This window comes from Mytilus edulis, chromosome 2 (genome assembly GCF_963676685.1).
Source record: "Mytilus edulis chromosome 2, xbMytEdul2.2, whole genome shotgun sequence".
Classification (NCBI taxonomy): Eukaryota; Metazoa; Mollusca; class Bivalvia; order Mytilida; family Mytilidae; genus Mytilus; species Mytilus edulis.
In genome coordinates, this window is record NC_092345.1 from 43,179,681 (window position 1) to 43,199,415 (window position 19,735).

Genomic DNA, 19,735 nt, shown 5'->3' on the forward strand with positions numbered 1-19,735 from the left:
TTTGAAGAAAAAAACAAGGTATTGCCATATATGACCTTTTACATTGAAAGGTTAAACTTGCATTAAGTCGTGTTGAGAACCTTTAACAGATAATAAAGGAGTATGGGGACATAGCCGCACACAAAGTCAATGCATAGAAAAAATACAAATGATCAATGGTCAAAGTTTGTGTTCTGCTCTTCATCTTGATAGTTGCCGGATGGTCTTCAACAATACTTTTAAAGAATCATTAATACCGTAAAAGATCGTAAAACAAGGTGAAGACGGTCCCTAGTGTGGACTTAAGCAGTACTAGTACTTAAAGTATAATACTGCAATGTCACTATATTTAAATCTAGTCATAAAAAAAAATCTTCAAAGTCTAATTACAATACAAGACAAGAACAAACAGACAGATACGGTATTAATAATTGTGAGAATTACGATTTTTGCTTTATCCTACATATCGGTCTTTTAATGTTGTCTCTAATACCTAAAAGTCTTAAATTACAATGAATCTTTGTTTTTGCTTTCGTACCTGATTGTCGAAAAAAAAATCTAAAAATTAATGCAAGAAAGAATCTGGGAAACGCTCAGAATGCACGATTTTGCGTTATTTTTCTCAGAGTTTCTGGGGGCCTTAAGCGGCCCCCAGACCCTTCGCCCAAAATTTTTCGCCTCGCTCCTCTCGGCGAATAAATTTTGCATCACTATTAAAAGAGGCTAGTTACGGCCCTGGTCTTCATTAAAAAAAAAAAGAGAGGCAGAGAATCGTAAGGGATATTCAACGTCGAAAACAAGTAAACAATGTCATGGCAAAACACATAAAAAGATCAATAGACAAACACTAAAACAAACACGTAGTAAAAGACTAAAGGCTGAGCAACTTAAAAACGGGGGTGATCTCATGCGATCTTTTTAGAATCAAAGGGAATCAGTTCACTAGCTTTCAATCACTGCACTGCCAGTACTGTTAGATATTTACTATATATCAACTGATTTTTGTTGTTTGGATTTTGTTCTGATGTGTTAATCACTTTCAAGCTTCTGATTGAAATTATAGATTTTTTAGAGTTGTGACACCACTGCCCAAGCTAAGGTGAATGATTGGGCGCTCATAAATACCACCAATGTTATGTGTATGTTTTAAGGCAGGAATCAGTGATTAAGTAATTGATGTTTATCCTATTTATCCTATATTTTTTTTTATTGTTTACGTATTAAAAATATAGTTGTTGGTTATCGCTTTTGAATGGTTTCATATTATACCATATGACCCTTTTGTAGATTAGAATATGGTAAAGGTTTATGTATATATGTTACACTTTTGGTTTTGATCTATTTGCTGATTAAACTTCTATTGCAGGCATGTTGTTAACATGATTCAGATGCTACCGTATATCTACAAAATTGGGATACGTGTTGTGTTCCTTACTTTAAAATTATTTTCTGACGATATGGTACAGTGAGGGTTTTTCCTCCAATTTTGTTGTTTTGTTATAAAGTTATATGAAGAAAACATTTTCCTTCAGCTCAGATTTTGGATGTTGTTCATTTTTTAAATAGCATAATGGCGAAATGAGAACTTGCCGTAAAAATTAAAACTTAAGTCACGATATTACGATAACCATTAAAAAATGCAAGTATGATTGGACTGTATATCAACATCGAGAAATTAGAAGTCAGGCCTCTAAACATCCCAGAGCCTCTTGTAATAGAATTCAATGGCACACACTTGGATTACACCTCATTGTTTACTTACTTGGGCAGCATTGTAACATCTACAGGAAGAGCAGACAAAGACATCAGAGCCAGAATAGGACAACCCAGAATTGCATTTTTAAAGCTACGTGATATCTGAAAGTCAAGCAACATCAGTAAGAACATTAAACTTAGACTTTACACTAGTTGTGTACTAGCAGTGCTACTATATTGGGCAGAATTCTGGAGAATGACAAAACAAGAATGTGTCCATAGTACACGGATGCCCCACTCGCACTATCATTTTCTATGTTCAGTGGACCGTTAAATTGGGGTCAAAACTCTAATTTGGAATTAAAATTAGAAAGATCATATCATAGGGCACATGTGTACTAAGTTTCAAGTTGGTGTAACTCTAACTTCATCAAAAACAACCTTGACCAAAAACTTTAATCTGAACTTCGGACTATCATTTTCTATGTTCATTGGACCATGAAATTGGGGTCAAAACTATAATTTGGCATTCAAATTAGAAAGATCATATCATGGGGAACTTGTGTACTAATAAGTTTCAAAGTTGATTGGAGTTAAACTTCTTCAAAAACTACCATGACCAAAAACTTTAACCTGAAGCGAACGGACGCACGAACGAACGAACGAACGAACGGAGGCACTGCCCAGAAAACATAATGCCCCTCTACTATCGTAGGTGGGGCATAAAGACATCAACAATCTCTCCAGATTTCATAACAATTACATAAGAAGGATCTTAAGGATATTCTGGCCGCGTAGAATCACCAACAGAGACCTCAATGAATCAACAGGATCCAACAACATGGAGACTCTGTTGGAGCAAATAAAAGATGGAGATGGATTAACCATGTGTTTAGAGGACCAGCTGAGGACTTGAACAAAGTCGTCCTAGGATGGGCACCTGAGGAAAAAAGATAGAAAGAACGACCCAAAATAACTTGGAGAAGAACAACAGTTGAAGCTGAAATGAAAGAACATGGAATCAGCTGTGAAGAAATAGAAAAGAAAACACAGAACTGAGATGAGTGGACAGATCTATTCCTTGCCCTACCTGCCTCCGGGCATAATATTAAAAAGGACGAGAATAAGAGAGAGAAAGAATTATGATAATTATATGATGTAGCATTTTTACAGGCTGTTTTTTGGCCCAAAGTTTTACATAAATTATTTATGCAATTGTTCTATTCTATTTGTTACAATTTCTTTTTAGAAAAAAAAATAAATGGAATCAAATCTAAAAGAACGATGGCACTAAAATAAACTGTCTCCCGGTAGGCTATAAGACGAAAATATGTCCCTCGTTTTAACCTATCAAAATCTGACATATTGACGTTTTTATGTAGAATAAAAGAAATATAGCATATGCATAGCTTCGTGCCAAATTTTAGTTGCGGCTCATAGACATATTTTAAAAATGTCATCATAAAATAAATGCCAACAGTTTACAATATCAAACCTCATATCTTATACAAACCTTGCATACAAAACAAAGAGTAGGCCAGTTAAAGCAAGATTGAAACAAATTCATGTCTTTAATGATTTTTCTAACTAATTCTTCTTTCAATTTATTCAAACCTTCAGAAAGATCAACGTCTATATAAAGAAAATTTTAACCGTTCACAAATGTTATCTTAAACAAATAAAATTAGACATTTGAATTTTAACTCTTTTTATTACAATTCGAAACAGAATCTTCTGCAATAATATAAATCCATCAAAAGACAAAACTATTGTTATTATATTATTATATAAATGTGCGTAAAATAAAAAAAAAATCTGTTCCTTTACTGGCTACCCGGGCACTGTCTAGGAGGTGGTGTGTATTTTGTTCGAGGTTCCGGTACACGGTACATATTCTGTTGATACTGAAAAAAGAAAATGTTTCCCGTTAATGCACACAATAATATATTATAAAAAATAATAATTGCCTATTAAAAACAAATGAACAAATACACAATTACACCTACAAACATAAATCAATACACAATAAAATATAAATAAAGATATTAAATATTTTTTGTGTTCTTTTTCGTTTGTACAAAATTACTTAACAAACCCAACCGTATCAATGACAACATGTATTTACTGAAAGCAACATTTAACACTTGAATTTGAAGTATCATATCAACCCATTCATACCACGTCTCCCAAAAACAGTGAAATTAAAAAAGATCGTAAGTCCTTTTTGTGTGTACAAAATATGGAATTCTATTTGTAAGACGCTAATTTCAACTATATCATCAAAATCATATCAACATACAAAAACAATCAATACATACATTTGTGCTATCAGGATGTGTGGGACTATTGCATATATGGTAAACATTTGTCTTATTCATAATATCTTGAAATTTGGCCTTCACATCCTGGTTCTGCCAGTTCCAACTATACATCATATCAACATTATGACCAGGGTTTGAACCGAGTTGATCATACAATGGCAAACTTTGACAGTTGCTTATTTCAGCTTTTGGATAGTAATAGATGAAGGCTAAACACATCTCTTCTGCAGTTGACAATCCTCCCTAGAAAAAATATTAAATATTTTTTAATACACTTACTTGAAATAGTATTGGAAAACGATTTTTCCTTTTATAGAATCGTAACTCAAACAAAAAACAAATACGCTTAATACAATGACCAAAATTAAGAAAGAACAAAAAAAAAACCCAGATGCAACAGATAGACAGATTACGGACAACTAAAGACTACAAATAAACAATTTAGGTACAGTAAAACCTGTATAAACCGGCCGGCTATTGGACTATTATAATAAACGGCTGGTTTGGACAGTCGGCTGGTATATTCAGGTTTCTGTTTTGACAGGAAGTGAATGACTTGTGATGTTCGATAAATTGCATGCAAAAGTTATTGTCTGAATATAAATTTTTATTATAAACTAATAAATACAAAACGTAAAAACGTAATAACTTTGCACGATCGTTATGTATCTTTTTATGCATTGTCTATAGAAAGTCAAGAAAGTGGTTGTTCTTCGACCGTTAAGTATTATTCAACTTTATTTTTTACTTATCCTCGTATGTCGAAGTGTGAACATATATATTAGCGGTGTTGTTGATTTATTGTGCAGTTCTAATACTTTTTCAGTCAGACGCTACCAAAATCCACAAATATGACGAAGTCTCGTAAAGTCGGAGATTTTATCAATTTAATACTGGAAAGCCTATCAGATCGATTTCCCGTGTCAAAAAGACCTCGGTACCATCAGTGTCGGACTTGTCAGTTTCACTTTTACTTTGTGTTCATTGTTTGCATCATAATCCTCGTGTTGTGACAGGAGAGTTTTCTTTGGCGTCATTTCCGACGTTGGTAAATGTCATAACTTTATCAGGTTCAACACCTGACTAATTAATTATTGTATAAACAAATATGTTTTGAATGTATATCGATCAATACTGTTATAATTTTAAATTACTTCGAGTAGACAAACCGGTTTTATCAGGTAATAATTGATGTAATTAAGAGTATTGGGACTCAATCATTCAGCGGGAATTCGGAATACACAGGGCCCGGTTCACAATAGTATTTTAACAACGACATTGAAGGGGGAAAATGGAACCTTAGTTTACGACCGAAATGGACAGGAATCCAGTTTATTCCGGGTCCGGTTTAATCTGGTTTGACTGTAACACAGTTCCCACTACAACGCGTTGATGCGACTGTCATACAAGTGAGAGGTTTGCTAGCTGTAAACCAGGTTTAATCTACATAAGAAAATGTAAGTCAGGAATATGACAGTTGTTTTCCATTCGTTTGATGTGTTTGAAATTTTGATTTTGCCATTTGATTAGGGACTTTCCGTTTTGAATTTTCCTCCGATTTCAGTATTTTGTGATTTTACCTTTTTGTTTGCTATAAGTAATGGTTGTACTTTTCATATATGGGATAGTTCAAAATTTAATTAGGTTTTTTTTTTTCTACCAAAAAAAAGCCAATTCAAGAAACATCATTAGTCGAAATGTGCATTTGGTGCAGGAAAATTGTATCGTTACTAATAGCATCAAACTGGATACATCCACTGTTTGGTTATGTGTATCCCCCAGTAGCAGTTGTGAAATAAAATATATTACCAATGTCGGTTTAGTTCTTCCTGTTGAATCATAATGACAATCAATTGTTAAACTATCGCCCTGAAAAATTAAAACAAGATCTATTAAGTAATAATTAAACAATTATCTAAGTTACCATTGTGTCACACATAAAAACGATGCAATTTATTTTTAAAACAGATAATGTCTTCTCATCTGATGGTGCTTATGATGCTTAGTTTTCTATATTGTCTTGCGTACTATTATTTGTCCGTTTGTCTTTCTCTTATTTTCTAGCCATGGTGTTGTCAATTTATTTTCGATCTATCGGTTTGACTGTCCCTTTGGTATATTTCGCCCCTCTTTTAGTCCTCTAATAAACACAATGCAATCTCTTTTCAAAAATAGGTTCTTGTTCACAATAATAAGACAGAAATACTTAAATTTTACAAAGTTGTATTGGATATGCGGTAATAGAAATTATACAGCATCACCTTTAGTTTCGAGATTATTCTTAGGAAGCATTAATTTTGAGAATGGAGATATATATCGGTCAATCATTTATAAAAATCAACGGTACAAAATAGACTTTTCTATTAATCGGGTTCAGAAACAAAACAATAAAATCATACGTATACTGATACCGTCATATTGATAATAGGCGTAACTTTTATACTGACATCACTTTTCCCACATTATATTTCATATTTTGTTGTCAGCAAAACAAAAAAGAAAAAGAATCAGTCAAAGCTATTCAATGGTCCAATGAAATTCAATCATTTAATCAATCTGTATCATTGTAATCAATTGTATCTCAATATCTATATATTTTGTTATTTTGTCTATTTAACACAGCTTGCATCAATCATCAATACATATATATATATATATCTTATTTACATATTTAATTTCTCTCTCTTTTGATAAAACTCTCGCATCTTGGTAATCAAAATCATAAGAAAGGTCTTGTGCCAAAGGTTCTAATTCTACGTCACCCCGAATATGATGAGCTACCATACTCGTGCCAAGTAAATGGGAATGAAGAAGTGTTGCAAAAACTTTCATACTGTTTTGTTGGGTCACCAAAGCCTAAAAAAAAAGGTATGTATATTTTCTCTTCTAAAAAAATTACACAAAATAAAATAACAGAACTAAATTAGGTAACTTGCACATTCGTTAAAAAACAATAAAACAATTAACTGCTAAAATTACTTACAATTATATGGATAACTGGATATATAAAATATGATACATGCTAAGGAAGTGCCATTTCGAGATGAAAAAATATTGTGTTCCATCCTCTTGACAAATCATAAATGTTTAGTTATTGTTAATTTCTCTCTCGTTTTGAAAATAAAATACTTTCCATTTCGTATCAAACAAACATACCAAAAAAAAAACCAATCAAATCGTACACGTATGACGTGACATTGATAAACTTTTGATTCCTTTGGTAGATGCAACAAACGTTACATTTACGTTCCCCTTTAGGAAGTCGCACTAGTTCTGGTTAGTTTTGAATACATAAACACAGTCATATGTACTCGATTTCAATTCCTCCCATGTTCCCATTGCTAAATTGAAGAAGTTTAAATGCTATATAGTAATTAAAAACGAAAAAAAAAATTGCAAAACGTTGATGATACGGAAATAGCGTGTAATGGTAAAAATTCACGACAAAGAAAATAAATCTTCTTTCTATATTTTTTTAATTATTTTTTAAAAATGTTTTACCTTTTCTAAACACTGTTGACTACATGAATGTCTTGATAAAAAGTTTTTCTCATGGGGAGGAATAAACTGAAGTTTATTAACAATAGCACCTGTTTGCAAAACTCCGGAGTCATATTGACGTAGTCTCTGTGTAGCTGTTATCCTTATACCAGAACTATCAATAATACCTGCATTTGTAAAAGAAATACATAACAAGACGAATTCATCTTAGTAATGATCTCTCAGGGCATGTTATATCTAAGATAAGTTTGTATTGTGTCGCTTGACGCTTTAATAAAAAAATTTGTAATATTAAGGTGGTACCTAACACTACAGGGAGATAACTCTGTAAAATCAGCTTAACGTTTTAATTACGTTGTGTTGTAAAGGGAATAATAAGCTTCTCAACGATCAAAATGGGTGTAAGTCAAACTACTATATAACCAGTGTAATTCTTCTGACAAAACTGTTGGTTCAAAATTTTTGAAATTTTTATATTTTTGTTAAAGGGTCAAAGTAAATACTTTGTCAAAATTTTATGAAAATTAAACGAGCCAAATTTATTTTAGTGAAAGTGTTGGGTACCACCTTAAAGCTCTGCAGTTATGTCAATTTTTATTTTTATTGTTATCCAATATAATTTACACTGAAGACCTTTCAAATTAGAAATAGCCAAATATATCTTATTATGTCAGCACAACGGTAGGTAGTATTTGGCTGGCAGTATTAAACCTGAATAGAGAAGATATTTTCTATTACACAATATGCCTTATAAATAGTTTGATGAATCTTACCCGATTTCATTGTTGGATTATTAAAGTGAGTTTCCATTAAAAGGAACTTCGGGTCACCTGGTGTATTGAAAGAGAATCCAGCGTTCGATGGGAAATCAAATGCCTAAAAAAACGCAAAAATATATCGAAATTAATATTTAAACACATTGAAATTAAACAAACATTTTTTTTTAACTTATCTGACTAAAAATAGTTAAATCTGAGACCTTAGAAATAAAACCATTGTATATGTTGACATACAACGAGTCATGTTCTTCTCGTATATTTTATGATGTCATTACACTAAATCCATAGAAGGAAAGATTGTGCTTAGAGGTCTGGAGCTGGAATGTCGGTAACTGCTAGTAGTCCTTGTTAATTTATGCTATTATTGTAAAAAAAAAAAAAATAGATTTTTCTCTGTTAATTTTCTAACATTGGATTTTTTTCTCAACTACGTTTTACTGTTCATACTTCTGTTTATTTGCTTATTCCGCAATGGCTCAGGGTATACGGGGAAGGGTGAGATCTTACAAAACATGTTTAATCCTGCACACTTTTGCCCCTGTCCAAAGTAAAGAACCAATGGTGTTTCGTAAATGTTGTGTGTTGTTTTTATCTAATCTTAATTCATTTATATTTTTTTGAGTTTAGTGTGACGTCAATTATTGCTGAACCAGTATAAATCAGTGTTTAGGTGCAAGCTGAAGCCGTCTTCAAGATGCGTGATTTTCTTGCTGTGTTAAAGACCCATTGGTGATATTGGCATGTGTCTCCTTGACACATTCCCCGTTTTTATTCACAGTTTTATATAAGCTTTTTACAAATTCGGTTACCATAATGGTGCGAAGCAGACTTACATTTTTTGTAAATATAGAAATGAAAATGTGGTATGATTGACAATGAGACAACCCTTCATAAGAGACACAACTGGGACAGACATGAACAACTTCAGGTCACTGCTCGGCTTCAAGAATGAGCAAAGTTCATACCGTATAATCAGCTATAAAAGGTCCCTAAATGACAAACAAAAACAATTCAAGCAAAAAAACCGAAGGTCTAATTAATGTACCAAAACATGAATTAAAAACAAAAATGCTACACAGCAGCAAACGAGAACGACTAAATTACATGCTCCTGTTGTGCTGTTTTAGTGTTGTTCTATGTTGTTTTACGTGTTCGTTTTTATTCTATGGTTAGCATATCGAAATGTAATATTGTATTGTTTATGTGTGTATTTCACTGTTCGGAATGTTCATGCATTTCTTTGTACTGTATTCCTGTCATTTAACGGTGTCATTTTAGTTTTATATTTAATATTGACTTTCAATTACGAGGTTTTGGCTAGCCACAAAACCAGTTTCAACCCACAAGTTTTTCTTAGAATGTCCTGTTTCAAGTCGGGAAAATTGCAGCTGTTATCTTATAGTTCGTTTTTGTGTGTGTTGCATTGTCGTTGTTTTTGTTTGTTCACTTCAGTGTTTCTGTTGTTTCGTTGTTTTTCTCTTATAATTGATATGTTTTCCTCGGTTTCAGTTTGTAACCCGGATTTTTTTTTTGTCAATCAATTTATGACTTACGAACAGCGGTATACTATTGTTGCCTTTATTTCTGGCTGGGGACTTGCAAGCAAGTTTGAGAGACAGTCATCTCCAAATCATTTCAGAAATCAACATTTAAATGAAACGATTTACTAACTACTTCGTTGTACTTTTGATTAGTAGTTAGCATCCCCAAAACCCTTATTCATTTTCCGCCAAAGGTGTTTTTTCGTCTTTGGCACATAAACTTTAAAGAATTCATATGATGCCTTAGATTCTAAATTAATCATAAATAGAGAATTTTAAAAGATGTGTCATAAAACATACCAATATCTAAGCACTGACAACTGAGTTGATGATTGTTGGGCAAACAGCCCACCAGCATCGCACCTGTTTTGAGCTAGTGCAGGAAATGAAAGCAACTATCAATAAAGAACAAGGTATACTTGGTCTAAAATATCAACTTTATCATAGCATAAAGGTCTCAACTTAGATCGTAAATTGGTCTATTTTAAAGGCCTTATTCTAAATAAATCAGTTCTTTTCATAAAAGTAAATTATATTCTCCAGAATAAGCCAATTTAGAAAATTTTGTCATAATTTGATGATTTTGTGTTACTTTAAGACATAAAAGGAGTGGGCGAAATAACAAAAGGTCACTCAAAATCATAAATCGAATATAAACTGACAACGCCATGGCTATAAAAAAACCAGACAAATAAAATTACACAAGACACAACAAAGAAAGTTAAAGACTTAGCAACACAAACCCCACCAAAAACTAGGGGTGATCTCAGGTACCCCGGAAGGATAAGCAGATCCTGCTCCACATATGGCACCCGTCGTGTTGCTTATGTTATTGCAAACCCGGTAAAAAGGTCACATTCATTAAAAAGGAAAGTGGATTGTAGCTACGACAAAAAGAACATATCCGATTTCATTTGTGAAACGATTGTTTCTATAACGGTCAACCAATTTGTGATGGCGTCCGTAAAATGTAAGAAGGGATGATTTCAACTTTACCATTTAGAACTCTTGATTTTATATTTGACTTGTGAGTAGCAACCCTCTATCAAAGAAATCATGATAGGAAATACAAGCCCGGGAATATTTTATCAATTGGGAGATTAAATACTTCGTATGCAGGCACTTCTCGAATGTTGCTACATAGAAATGGAAAGTTCAAAATTGGGAAGCTGAAATCATCTCTATTGTCGTTAAGTTTTGTTTTCAAACGACCCTCATTGTCAATTTCTAAATGTAAGTCAAGATATGAGGTAGACTGAACTGTATCTGTAGTATCCTTTATCTCTAGTTCAATTGGATAGATTCGTTCAACATGGTTACCAAATTTTGAATTATTTAGTGAAAGAACATCATCTATATAGCGGGAAAAGTTTTCGTAGAACCTTGGCCGCCACCTAGGATTCAAAATGTTTTAACCAAAAGATTCAAATTTTGATATAAAATTCACCAAAATAAAAACTTTTTGGATCATAAATTTTGAGGGAAGGTGCAAAAAATGCATTTATGTCTTAAAAGTATTATCACAAGTATTTCTATGTAAAATGTGAAGTACTTTGGTCTGACTTAAAAAAAAACACCTTGAAAATCTTATGGCCAATTCTAGCCTTTAGTTAACATCCTCCTTGCGTTCAATGTGTTTTTTTAGTAACCGTAACCAGGAGCGCTCATATTAAAAAAATTGAAAACCAACGATTTATAACCACCTGACTACGTGAAAGGATATATGATCACAAGAGAAAAATTCCTTTAGGAACATGAATAATGGCCAAATCCATCTATATATAAAAAGGAAGATGTGGTATGATTGCCAATGAAACAACACTCCAGGTGTAATACCCCTATTGATTTTCCTCTATTAGTCTTTGTTAAATTTGCACTTTTCAAAAAAATGTGCAGAATTTATCTTTGTTTCAAATAAAGAAATACTTGGCATGAGTAAAGTTTTATCCTGTCCAGTTCTATAGAAAAAAATTCACATAACATTTCATTGCATATAAGAAAATGACCATTATTGGAAGTTAACCAATCAAATTTCTCCCCTTATTTTATCTGTGTACGAGTTTTAGTCACAATGTAACCTCAAGATTACACAATTTTCTATAGAAATCCCAAATAAAAAATAATGGTGTTTTGAAATACCCAAGACATATGTTTATGACACAGAAATGGTTTTACTGCAATAAAATGTAGGATTAATTACCTACAACTATCAAATTCAAGGGAATATTTTTTTCGACATACTTTCGTATACAACCGGATGTGACGTACCATGATTTGGTGGTATTACACCTCAATAAAAGACCGAAATGACACAAGAATTAACAACTGTAGGTCACCGAACGGCCTTCAACAATAAGCAAAGCCAATACCGCATAGTCAGATATAAAAGGCCCCGAAATGACAATGTAAAACAATTCAAACGAGAAAACAAACGGCTTGAGTCATGTACAAAAATGAACGAAAAACAAATATGGAACACATAAACAAGCAACAACCACTGAATTACAGGCTCCTGACTTGAGACAGGCACACACATACATAATGTGGTGGGTTTAAACATACTAACAGGATCCCAACCATCCCCTAACCTGGTATAACAGTACACCATAAGAACGAATGTTCATTTTCCCTGAACTTTCCTTATAGAATACTTTATGTTTCTTATTAAGTTCTGTAAGTGTCCATTTTCTTATTTTTAATGGAATCATCTGAGAAATATTTTCAACTGAATATCATAAATAAGGTGTGATCATCTGTCTAAGTATGCCTTCAATAAAGGCAACAGATGTATACCGGTGTTCAAAAGTCATAAATCGATTTAGAGAAAACAAAACAGGGTTACAAACGAAAACCGAGGGAAATACATAGAACAATATAAGAGGAAAACAAAGGAGCAACAGGAAAAATGAAGTGCAACAAAAACAAACGCCAACATACATAGAAACGAACTTTTTGATAAAAACTGTCATATTCTTGCTTGGTACAGGACATTTAAAAAAAGAAAAATCCTTACCCCACGATCATAGACGTCTAATGCACTGTCAACGAACATTAGTTACAAACAAACCATTTTGAGTTAAATAAAATTGAGAATGGAAATGGGAAATATGTCAAAGAGACAACAACCCGACCATAGAACAGACAACAGCAGAAGGTCACCAATAGGTCTTCAATGCAGCCAGAAACTCCCGCACCGCGTCCTTCAGGTGGCCCCTAAACATATATATATATATATACTAGTTCAGTGATTTTGGACGTCATACTTAACTCCAAATTATACAAAAGAACATAAAATTCAAAAATCATACAAGACTAACAAAGGCCAGATGCTCCAGACATGGGATAGATTGCATAGTTCTCAACACTAAAATTTAAATTGAAACACTACAAACAAGATATGTTGCTAAGAGTATTACTAAATTCTTTGAGAATATTTTATTCAATATTTCCACCGGTTATAGGAAAACCGAAGGTTATTTCTTACTTAACTGAAAATAAAATTGAAATAAAATTCGTTAGTAAGTTTACTTACGACACCTCCAACAGCCCATGCAATCACAATATCATTACACTCTAGATGTTTAGGTCGATGTCCATAGCATTCAAATACCTCGTCTTTATCAGCATCTGTAGCGTTTGGGCAATTAGAAACCACAATATGATGAACGTAATCTTCATTACCTGGTGTTATTATTGGTTCATACTGAAATTATCAAATGATACAATAATTGTTTACTTTAATACAGCAAAGGTTTCAAATGCATATTATGGTAGAGTTTGTCCACTTAAAGCATGGCACAAAATTTCAGGAAGCAATGACTTTTAGTTCCAGAAAAAAAAAGCGACGAAAATTTTATATTAATTTCATACATGTACATATCCTCATGTGTAAGAATTTTTTTATTATTCGGTTGATCGAAAGTAGATGACCGATGGATGTGAAAATACATTACAGTACACTGTGAATCAAGTTCTAACAAAGATTCTTACCAAATTTCTGGAAACTGTGAAATGCAGTTCCTAATGATAAAGACTTGTGCCATTAGAGCATGATACGTCCGTCGCTTTAACAAGAACCAAGTTCCATAACTTCTCAATGTGATATAAGAAAATTATCAAAAAAACTAAAGGGGAGTTATTTTAATACTTCAGAACTGACATGATTAATCAACAAACATTTCTACAATTGTCTGTTCATAAATTCACAAATTATAAAGAAACTAAGTTCAAACTCCCTTTGGCAAAATTGACCTTTAAGTAAGATGGATTTTGGCTATGTTTTTGTACTTTTTGGTTATACAGCTCTTCGACTGTTTTGTTTCTTGTACATTCTTATCTTACAAATGATCGACTTTGTGTAATCTTGAGGAAGGCACTCGATCGATACCTCTGTTGGTGGACTATCAGTCCTCTAGAATATCATCAGATAAGTAGCCAGTGCTTTGGTATTGATATGATTCAACTCCTTGGGGCAAAATGTTCCCGCATGAAACTTAGAACGTGTTGTTTTTATTGTTTAAAGGTTCATGAAAACTGCCAGAAGAATCTTTCAGTTATTGTCCGATAACTGGATATCACCATTTTAAATGACTAAGCCCTAATAACTCGGATATGTTAAATTCAATATTAATAAAAATCGAAAGAGAGCTAAAATCAATAAATATAAACAGTTCCCTTAAGTTTCATGCAAATATGGGGCAAACTCCGACATGGTAACGACGGATGGATGGACATGTACAGACAGACGGACAACGTTAAACCACAATACATTCCCCGAAAGGGCGTATACAAATGCCACAAAATGTTTATGACATGATAAAGCAGTACATTGTCCTCCTTTGGGGCGGTGTATATTTACATCCTTGCCTACCTTACCTTAACTTTAATAAAAAATCTCAAGATGATATTAAATAAAATAACAGCAGTATTCTCGGGAGAAATTCGACAAGAGAAACAAGTAAGAGTACCTACCCTGATCATATGATACTTCTGAGGTTTTTGCGGGACTTTAAAAACTTTACATTGATAAGTCGTTTTCTTTGCTGGTACATGGAACTACAATATTCAAAAAGAAAATTATATAACGTGAACAAAATAATACGGAGTATATATCTCCCAATTGATACGATAATCCCGGACTTGTATTTCCTTTCATGATTTCTTTGATACAGGGTTACTGCTCACAGGGAAGCTTTAACCAAGAGTTCCAAATGGTGAAGTTGAATTCATCTCTTTGTATATTTTACGGACGCCATCACGAGTTGGTGGACCGTAACAGAATATTCGTTTCACAGCTGATATCGGATATGTTCCTTATGTCATAACTACAATCCCGTTCCTTTTTCTTGAATATGACCTATCAGATAAGACTATTTACAAGGTTTGTATTAATATTTGAAACAAGACGGGTGCCACATGTGGAGCAGGATCTGCTTACCCTTCCGGAGCACCTGCGATCTTCCCCAGTTCTTGGTGGGGTACATGTTGCTTAGTTATCTATGTTGTGTCTTGTTTACAAATATTTGTTTGTCTTTTTCTTTTTTAGCCATGACATTGTCAGTTAGTTTTCGATTGGTGAGTTTGACTGTTTTTCTGTTATCGCTCGCCCCTCTTTTATCGAGAACGTAAATTTCTCCAGCAAATTTGTTTTGCACACTGGCACGATCTTAATGATGCTGTTCTTTAGCAATATTTCTTATCAATCTTGTAAGGTTGCTTAAATTAAATGGCCACAAAGGCATACACAGTGTTTTTACAAACCATTTTGTCATGATCCATTTTTTATGATATTAATATGAATAGTACAACATTTTGGTATCGAGATCGTTTTAAAAGGATGGAAAGTATGAGTATTAAGTTTAAATAGGAAAGATGTCCAATGTAATATTTTTTCTTCTTTTTGATCCCAAAATGACATCAATTTTTTCAAGTTTTCTATCATGTTTTTTTTAATCATCATATATTTCAGCAACCAGTTATTTTATCAGTAACAATCAAATATTTCATTGAGCGTTTTCATCGTCAGGAACGTAAGGTCTAAGATTATCAATGTCTTCAAACAGTAACTTGTAATATTTTAATTTCTGATCATAACTGCTAAAACATTAGTATTGTTCTTTAGTATAATCACTTGATTGTCATTTTCAAATGCATTGACGATTTAATACAAAAGGAATATAAATTGAAGTTGAGTTTAAACCCGACGCACAAATAATCAAACATCATGAAATCAACTTTATCATTAGTCATGCTGAACTATTTCAACAATATACAGTAAACAGAAACCGTTACCAGTTTATTTGTTTCACAAATTGGAGATATAATAATAAAAGAAAAATGTTTCTTTACGACAATTGCGCTGCATGATCGTATCCAACGGGTCTTCCACAAAAGGATACAGACTAGTCGTACGAAATGTGAAAGCGTAAGAGTGATATTTATAAAATTTAAACCGTGTTTATTTTCGTATTTAAAAAAAATAGTAATGTGTCTTACATTATGGTAAAGCATATCAAACTGTTCTGCATCAGAGGGTGGGACGTATTCATTTGCTTTTACAGACGTCAGCAACATCAAACTTTTGGTCCCTCGTCTTTCTGCACCATGCCAAGGTAGGGAACTAAACGAAGCAGGATCATCAGGATGGTATGAGTATATTACTTTGACAGTACTTTCCTGAAATATAAGATATGAAATCATTTTCGTTATCTGAGAATTGCTTACGGGTATCGATTAGCATTTACTTCTTTTGAAAGAACTATGCTTTCGAACAAAGTGTCAAGTGGATTTGCCTTTTGTTCCGTTTGTTGTCGACTAGATACTTGTAAGTGAGAAAATCTTTCCGTGATAAGGCAGACGGATAAACACTTAAAAATTGCCTTACAATATTCGAGATATTGTATTGACCAATCATGGTGTCCAAAGTTTGAGCTATAAAATCAAATGAATTAAAAAACAAAGAACAGTAAATAATTTGATAAATTTATATGACATGAAATTGAGAATGGAAATGGGGAATTTTAAACAAAGTAACAAAATATTATATTCAATGTCATTGACATAACAATTAGTCATTGGTAGTCACTCTGACCTGAGGGAAAAAAGTTTCTTAATCAATTTATAGACTTAGGCTGATTTATGGCAATCTATGGGAGACAATTAATTTTTTGAATTTTTATATTTTCAAACTACATTGACATTCTTTAGAAGTTACTTTTGTCTTATGTATAATTTGGTTATCTGGACTTGCAGCCATTTTGATTTAATATTGTCTCGATGAGAAAAGAACATCACTGATAAATTATTCACTTGCAAGTGAATAATTATACCTCATTGAATCTAATTTCATTAAATGTATTTTCATTTACCCAATTATGTAGAGATTGGTAGCGCGAATCCCAGGAAGAGAAGAACACAAAATTACTAAGCAGCATAACATTGGTACCGTTTTGAGATATTCGGTTGATTATCTATTTATCGGACAGATAAACAGAATTTGAATACAGTTATACATAAAACAGTAAAAACATGATAATACTTTCCAGTATAACTTAGTCTAAGTCACTTGAAAAAAATAAGATAAACACATTAACACATTATTGACACCTCATTATTGTAAACTCTACTGTTAATACTTGATGGTTTTGTCGATCTGTAATGAGAGTCCGATTATCATTTATTTTAAGCAAAATTCTATAAGATAAGCAAAATTATTATTTCAAAATCCAATCCATACATAGGCAAAATAAATATCAAATAAAGTAAACTATTTATTGTATAAATTACCGTTATAAGATAGTCCTTATCATCACATGTGTCCAACTTTCTAGTAAACTTAAGAACTGTTCCAAAATTATCCTCTTTGCCGAGTAACAAAAACCAGTCCTGACTAGCATCAATTATCGGTGCATAATGTCCTTCTGTATGACAATCCTACAAATCAATTGAATTTCATTGAATTGATTAGAATTAGACATAATGAACTACTAAATATGTACATGTATGTAATTTGTTTTCAGCGTCCAACGCTCGTATTTGGAACTTTGAAAGCTTAGCACACTACATTGCTGCCAATGCAACAGTTATTTCTTTTAAGTAATTCTTGTCAAACAGAAATATTCGAGAACTGTATTTCCAAATAAGACTAAGCGATGGCTAATTTAGTTTTTTTTTTATTCGAGTGTCACTGTCTTTTGTATACGAAACTCGCGTCTTGCGTACAAAATTCAAATCCTTGCATATATATGAACATTTCATTTATATCAAGCCTAATATTTTTATTTAAAAAAAGATACGGTCCCTTGAAGCGTTGTTGTCAAATTGGTACTTTAATAAGTACAGATGTAAATAATATTTAAAAACTGTATAATGTAAGATGGCTTGAGTTATACCCCTTTCTCTACCTCTCATTACAAATTATCAATGTTATAACTCTATCAAACGCAAACCTTAAAGTGTGTTGTGCCATTGCTGTCAACCCATCCGATGACAACATCTGAGGGAAACATTTTACCATTAGATGAAAGCCCAAAACCAACATATCCTTTAATTTTCACGTGTGTCTCAAAGATTACGTGTGATGTGTTCGTTTTCCAAAACAGCCAGTAGTTCCCTTGTACATCTAACTTCCAGACGTTACCAAAGCTCTCGGTAGGAATTGGTTCTGTTGTAGTTGCCGGCAAACTATCCTCTGGACTAGGTTTTCCGAAACATTTTGCAACTAACAGAAGCAATAGATAGGACACTTTAACTGCCATCTCTTTGCAGAAAAGTGAACTTCTGAAGATATCTAATGTATATAAGGGGTTATGGTGACTAACTAACACATATATTTATCACATGTTCATAATTCTGATTGTTTAAGGTTACGCTCTACTTTTATCGAAAAAGTAATTTGCAGACCGATTATCTACTACGTTACAAATGGAATGTTTAAGTATAAAAGGTACTCTTTAGAGATAAGCGTTAACTTAACAGTTCAAAATTTAGATACATAAAAACCGAAGCATTTGAACAATTACTTATGTAAACAAGAAATTGTTCGTAGTGTATATGCAAAGCATTCACATCAAGTAAAGTGTTACAGTACATCTGCATCATGTTTTGTTTTCGATAAAAAAAAAAAAAGCGTTCCAATTTAATGTAAAAAACCGTATGTTAAATATAATGAAGGGCAATGAACTTGTTTAAGAAATAATTTCAGAAAGATATAACAAAACGCAAAATGAGAGACAAATTAAGTTTTCGGAATTTGACCTGGTTTTTTATTAACTACAAGGTTTTTGCATTGCATAATTTTAAACCTCTGTTACTGAACCCTTTAAATTCACTTATAAATATTGATTGTCGCAAATCCTGAAAAACAAACTAAGGGAATTTCAGTAAACGTAGTGTAGTCTTCTGTTTGACATGCAGATGGACACCTCTTATTTATGTTTTGGATTCGAGTTAATTTCGGGTGTTTCCCATAACAAAATCAAACGATTGGGTTTTGCTATTGATAATTATTTTCTTACATATACGTTAGTCGTCACATGTCTCTTGGAAAAATGCAACATTTAAAAAAAAAAATCAATGTACGAATTGTTTCAATACACTTCTTCACATGATACCAACCTAGACATTTAAACTCTAATATTCTAGAGTGTTATGCATTTATGTTTAAAACACTCTTCATCAATTCCAAAAATACTCTCGTTTTAAGATTGCAAAACAAAAAAAAAAAAAAAAATGTTGTATATTTCATGCGTCCGACACGCTTTTCTGGATTTGTCTTCATCAAGAACTCCCAAAGCCCAACATGTGAGAACCAATGATGTATAAAAATCAAAACATATGACTACAAAGGACCAAAATCAATAGCCAAATCCCTATTTTTTTCCTGCGAGAGTTAAAACCTCAGTTTTTCATAATTAAGAAA

General features: G+C 32.6%; 1 protein-coding gene across 1 annotated transcript in view; it reads right to left on the bottom strand.

Annotated features, from left to right (window-relative positions):
• LOC139510855 (uncharacterized) overlaps positions 1-18,590 on the bottom strand; it is a 42,138-nt gene extending 23,548 nt beyond the window's left edge. Inside the window, exons 1-11 of the mRNA XM_071297394.1 lie at positions 18,264-18,590; positions 17,602-17,748; positions 16,312-16,491; positions 14,788-14,871; positions 13,349-13,519; positions 8,270-8,372; positions 7,497-7,663; positions 6,663-6,851; positions 5,805-5,864; positions 3,993-4,238; positions 1,742-1,836 (exon numbers count right to left, since the gene is read on the bottom strand). Of these exons, the coding sequence (XP_071153495.1) occupies positions 1,742-1,836; positions 3,993-4,238; positions 5,805-5,864; positions 6,663-6,851; positions 7,497-7,663; positions 8,270-8,372; positions 13,349-13,519; positions 14,788-14,871; positions 16,312-16,491; positions 17,602-17,748; positions 18,264-18,572 (1,751 nt within the window). The 5' untranslated portion in view covers positions 18,573-18,590. The remainder of the gene's footprint in view (positions 1-1,741; positions 1,837-3,992; positions 4,239-5,804; positions 5,865-6,662; positions 6,852-7,496; positions 7,664-8,269; positions 8,373-13,348; positions 13,520-14,787; positions 14,872-16,311; positions 16,492-17,601; positions 17,749-18,263) is intronic.
• Between the last annotated feature and the right edge of the window lie 1,145 nt (positions 18,591-19,735).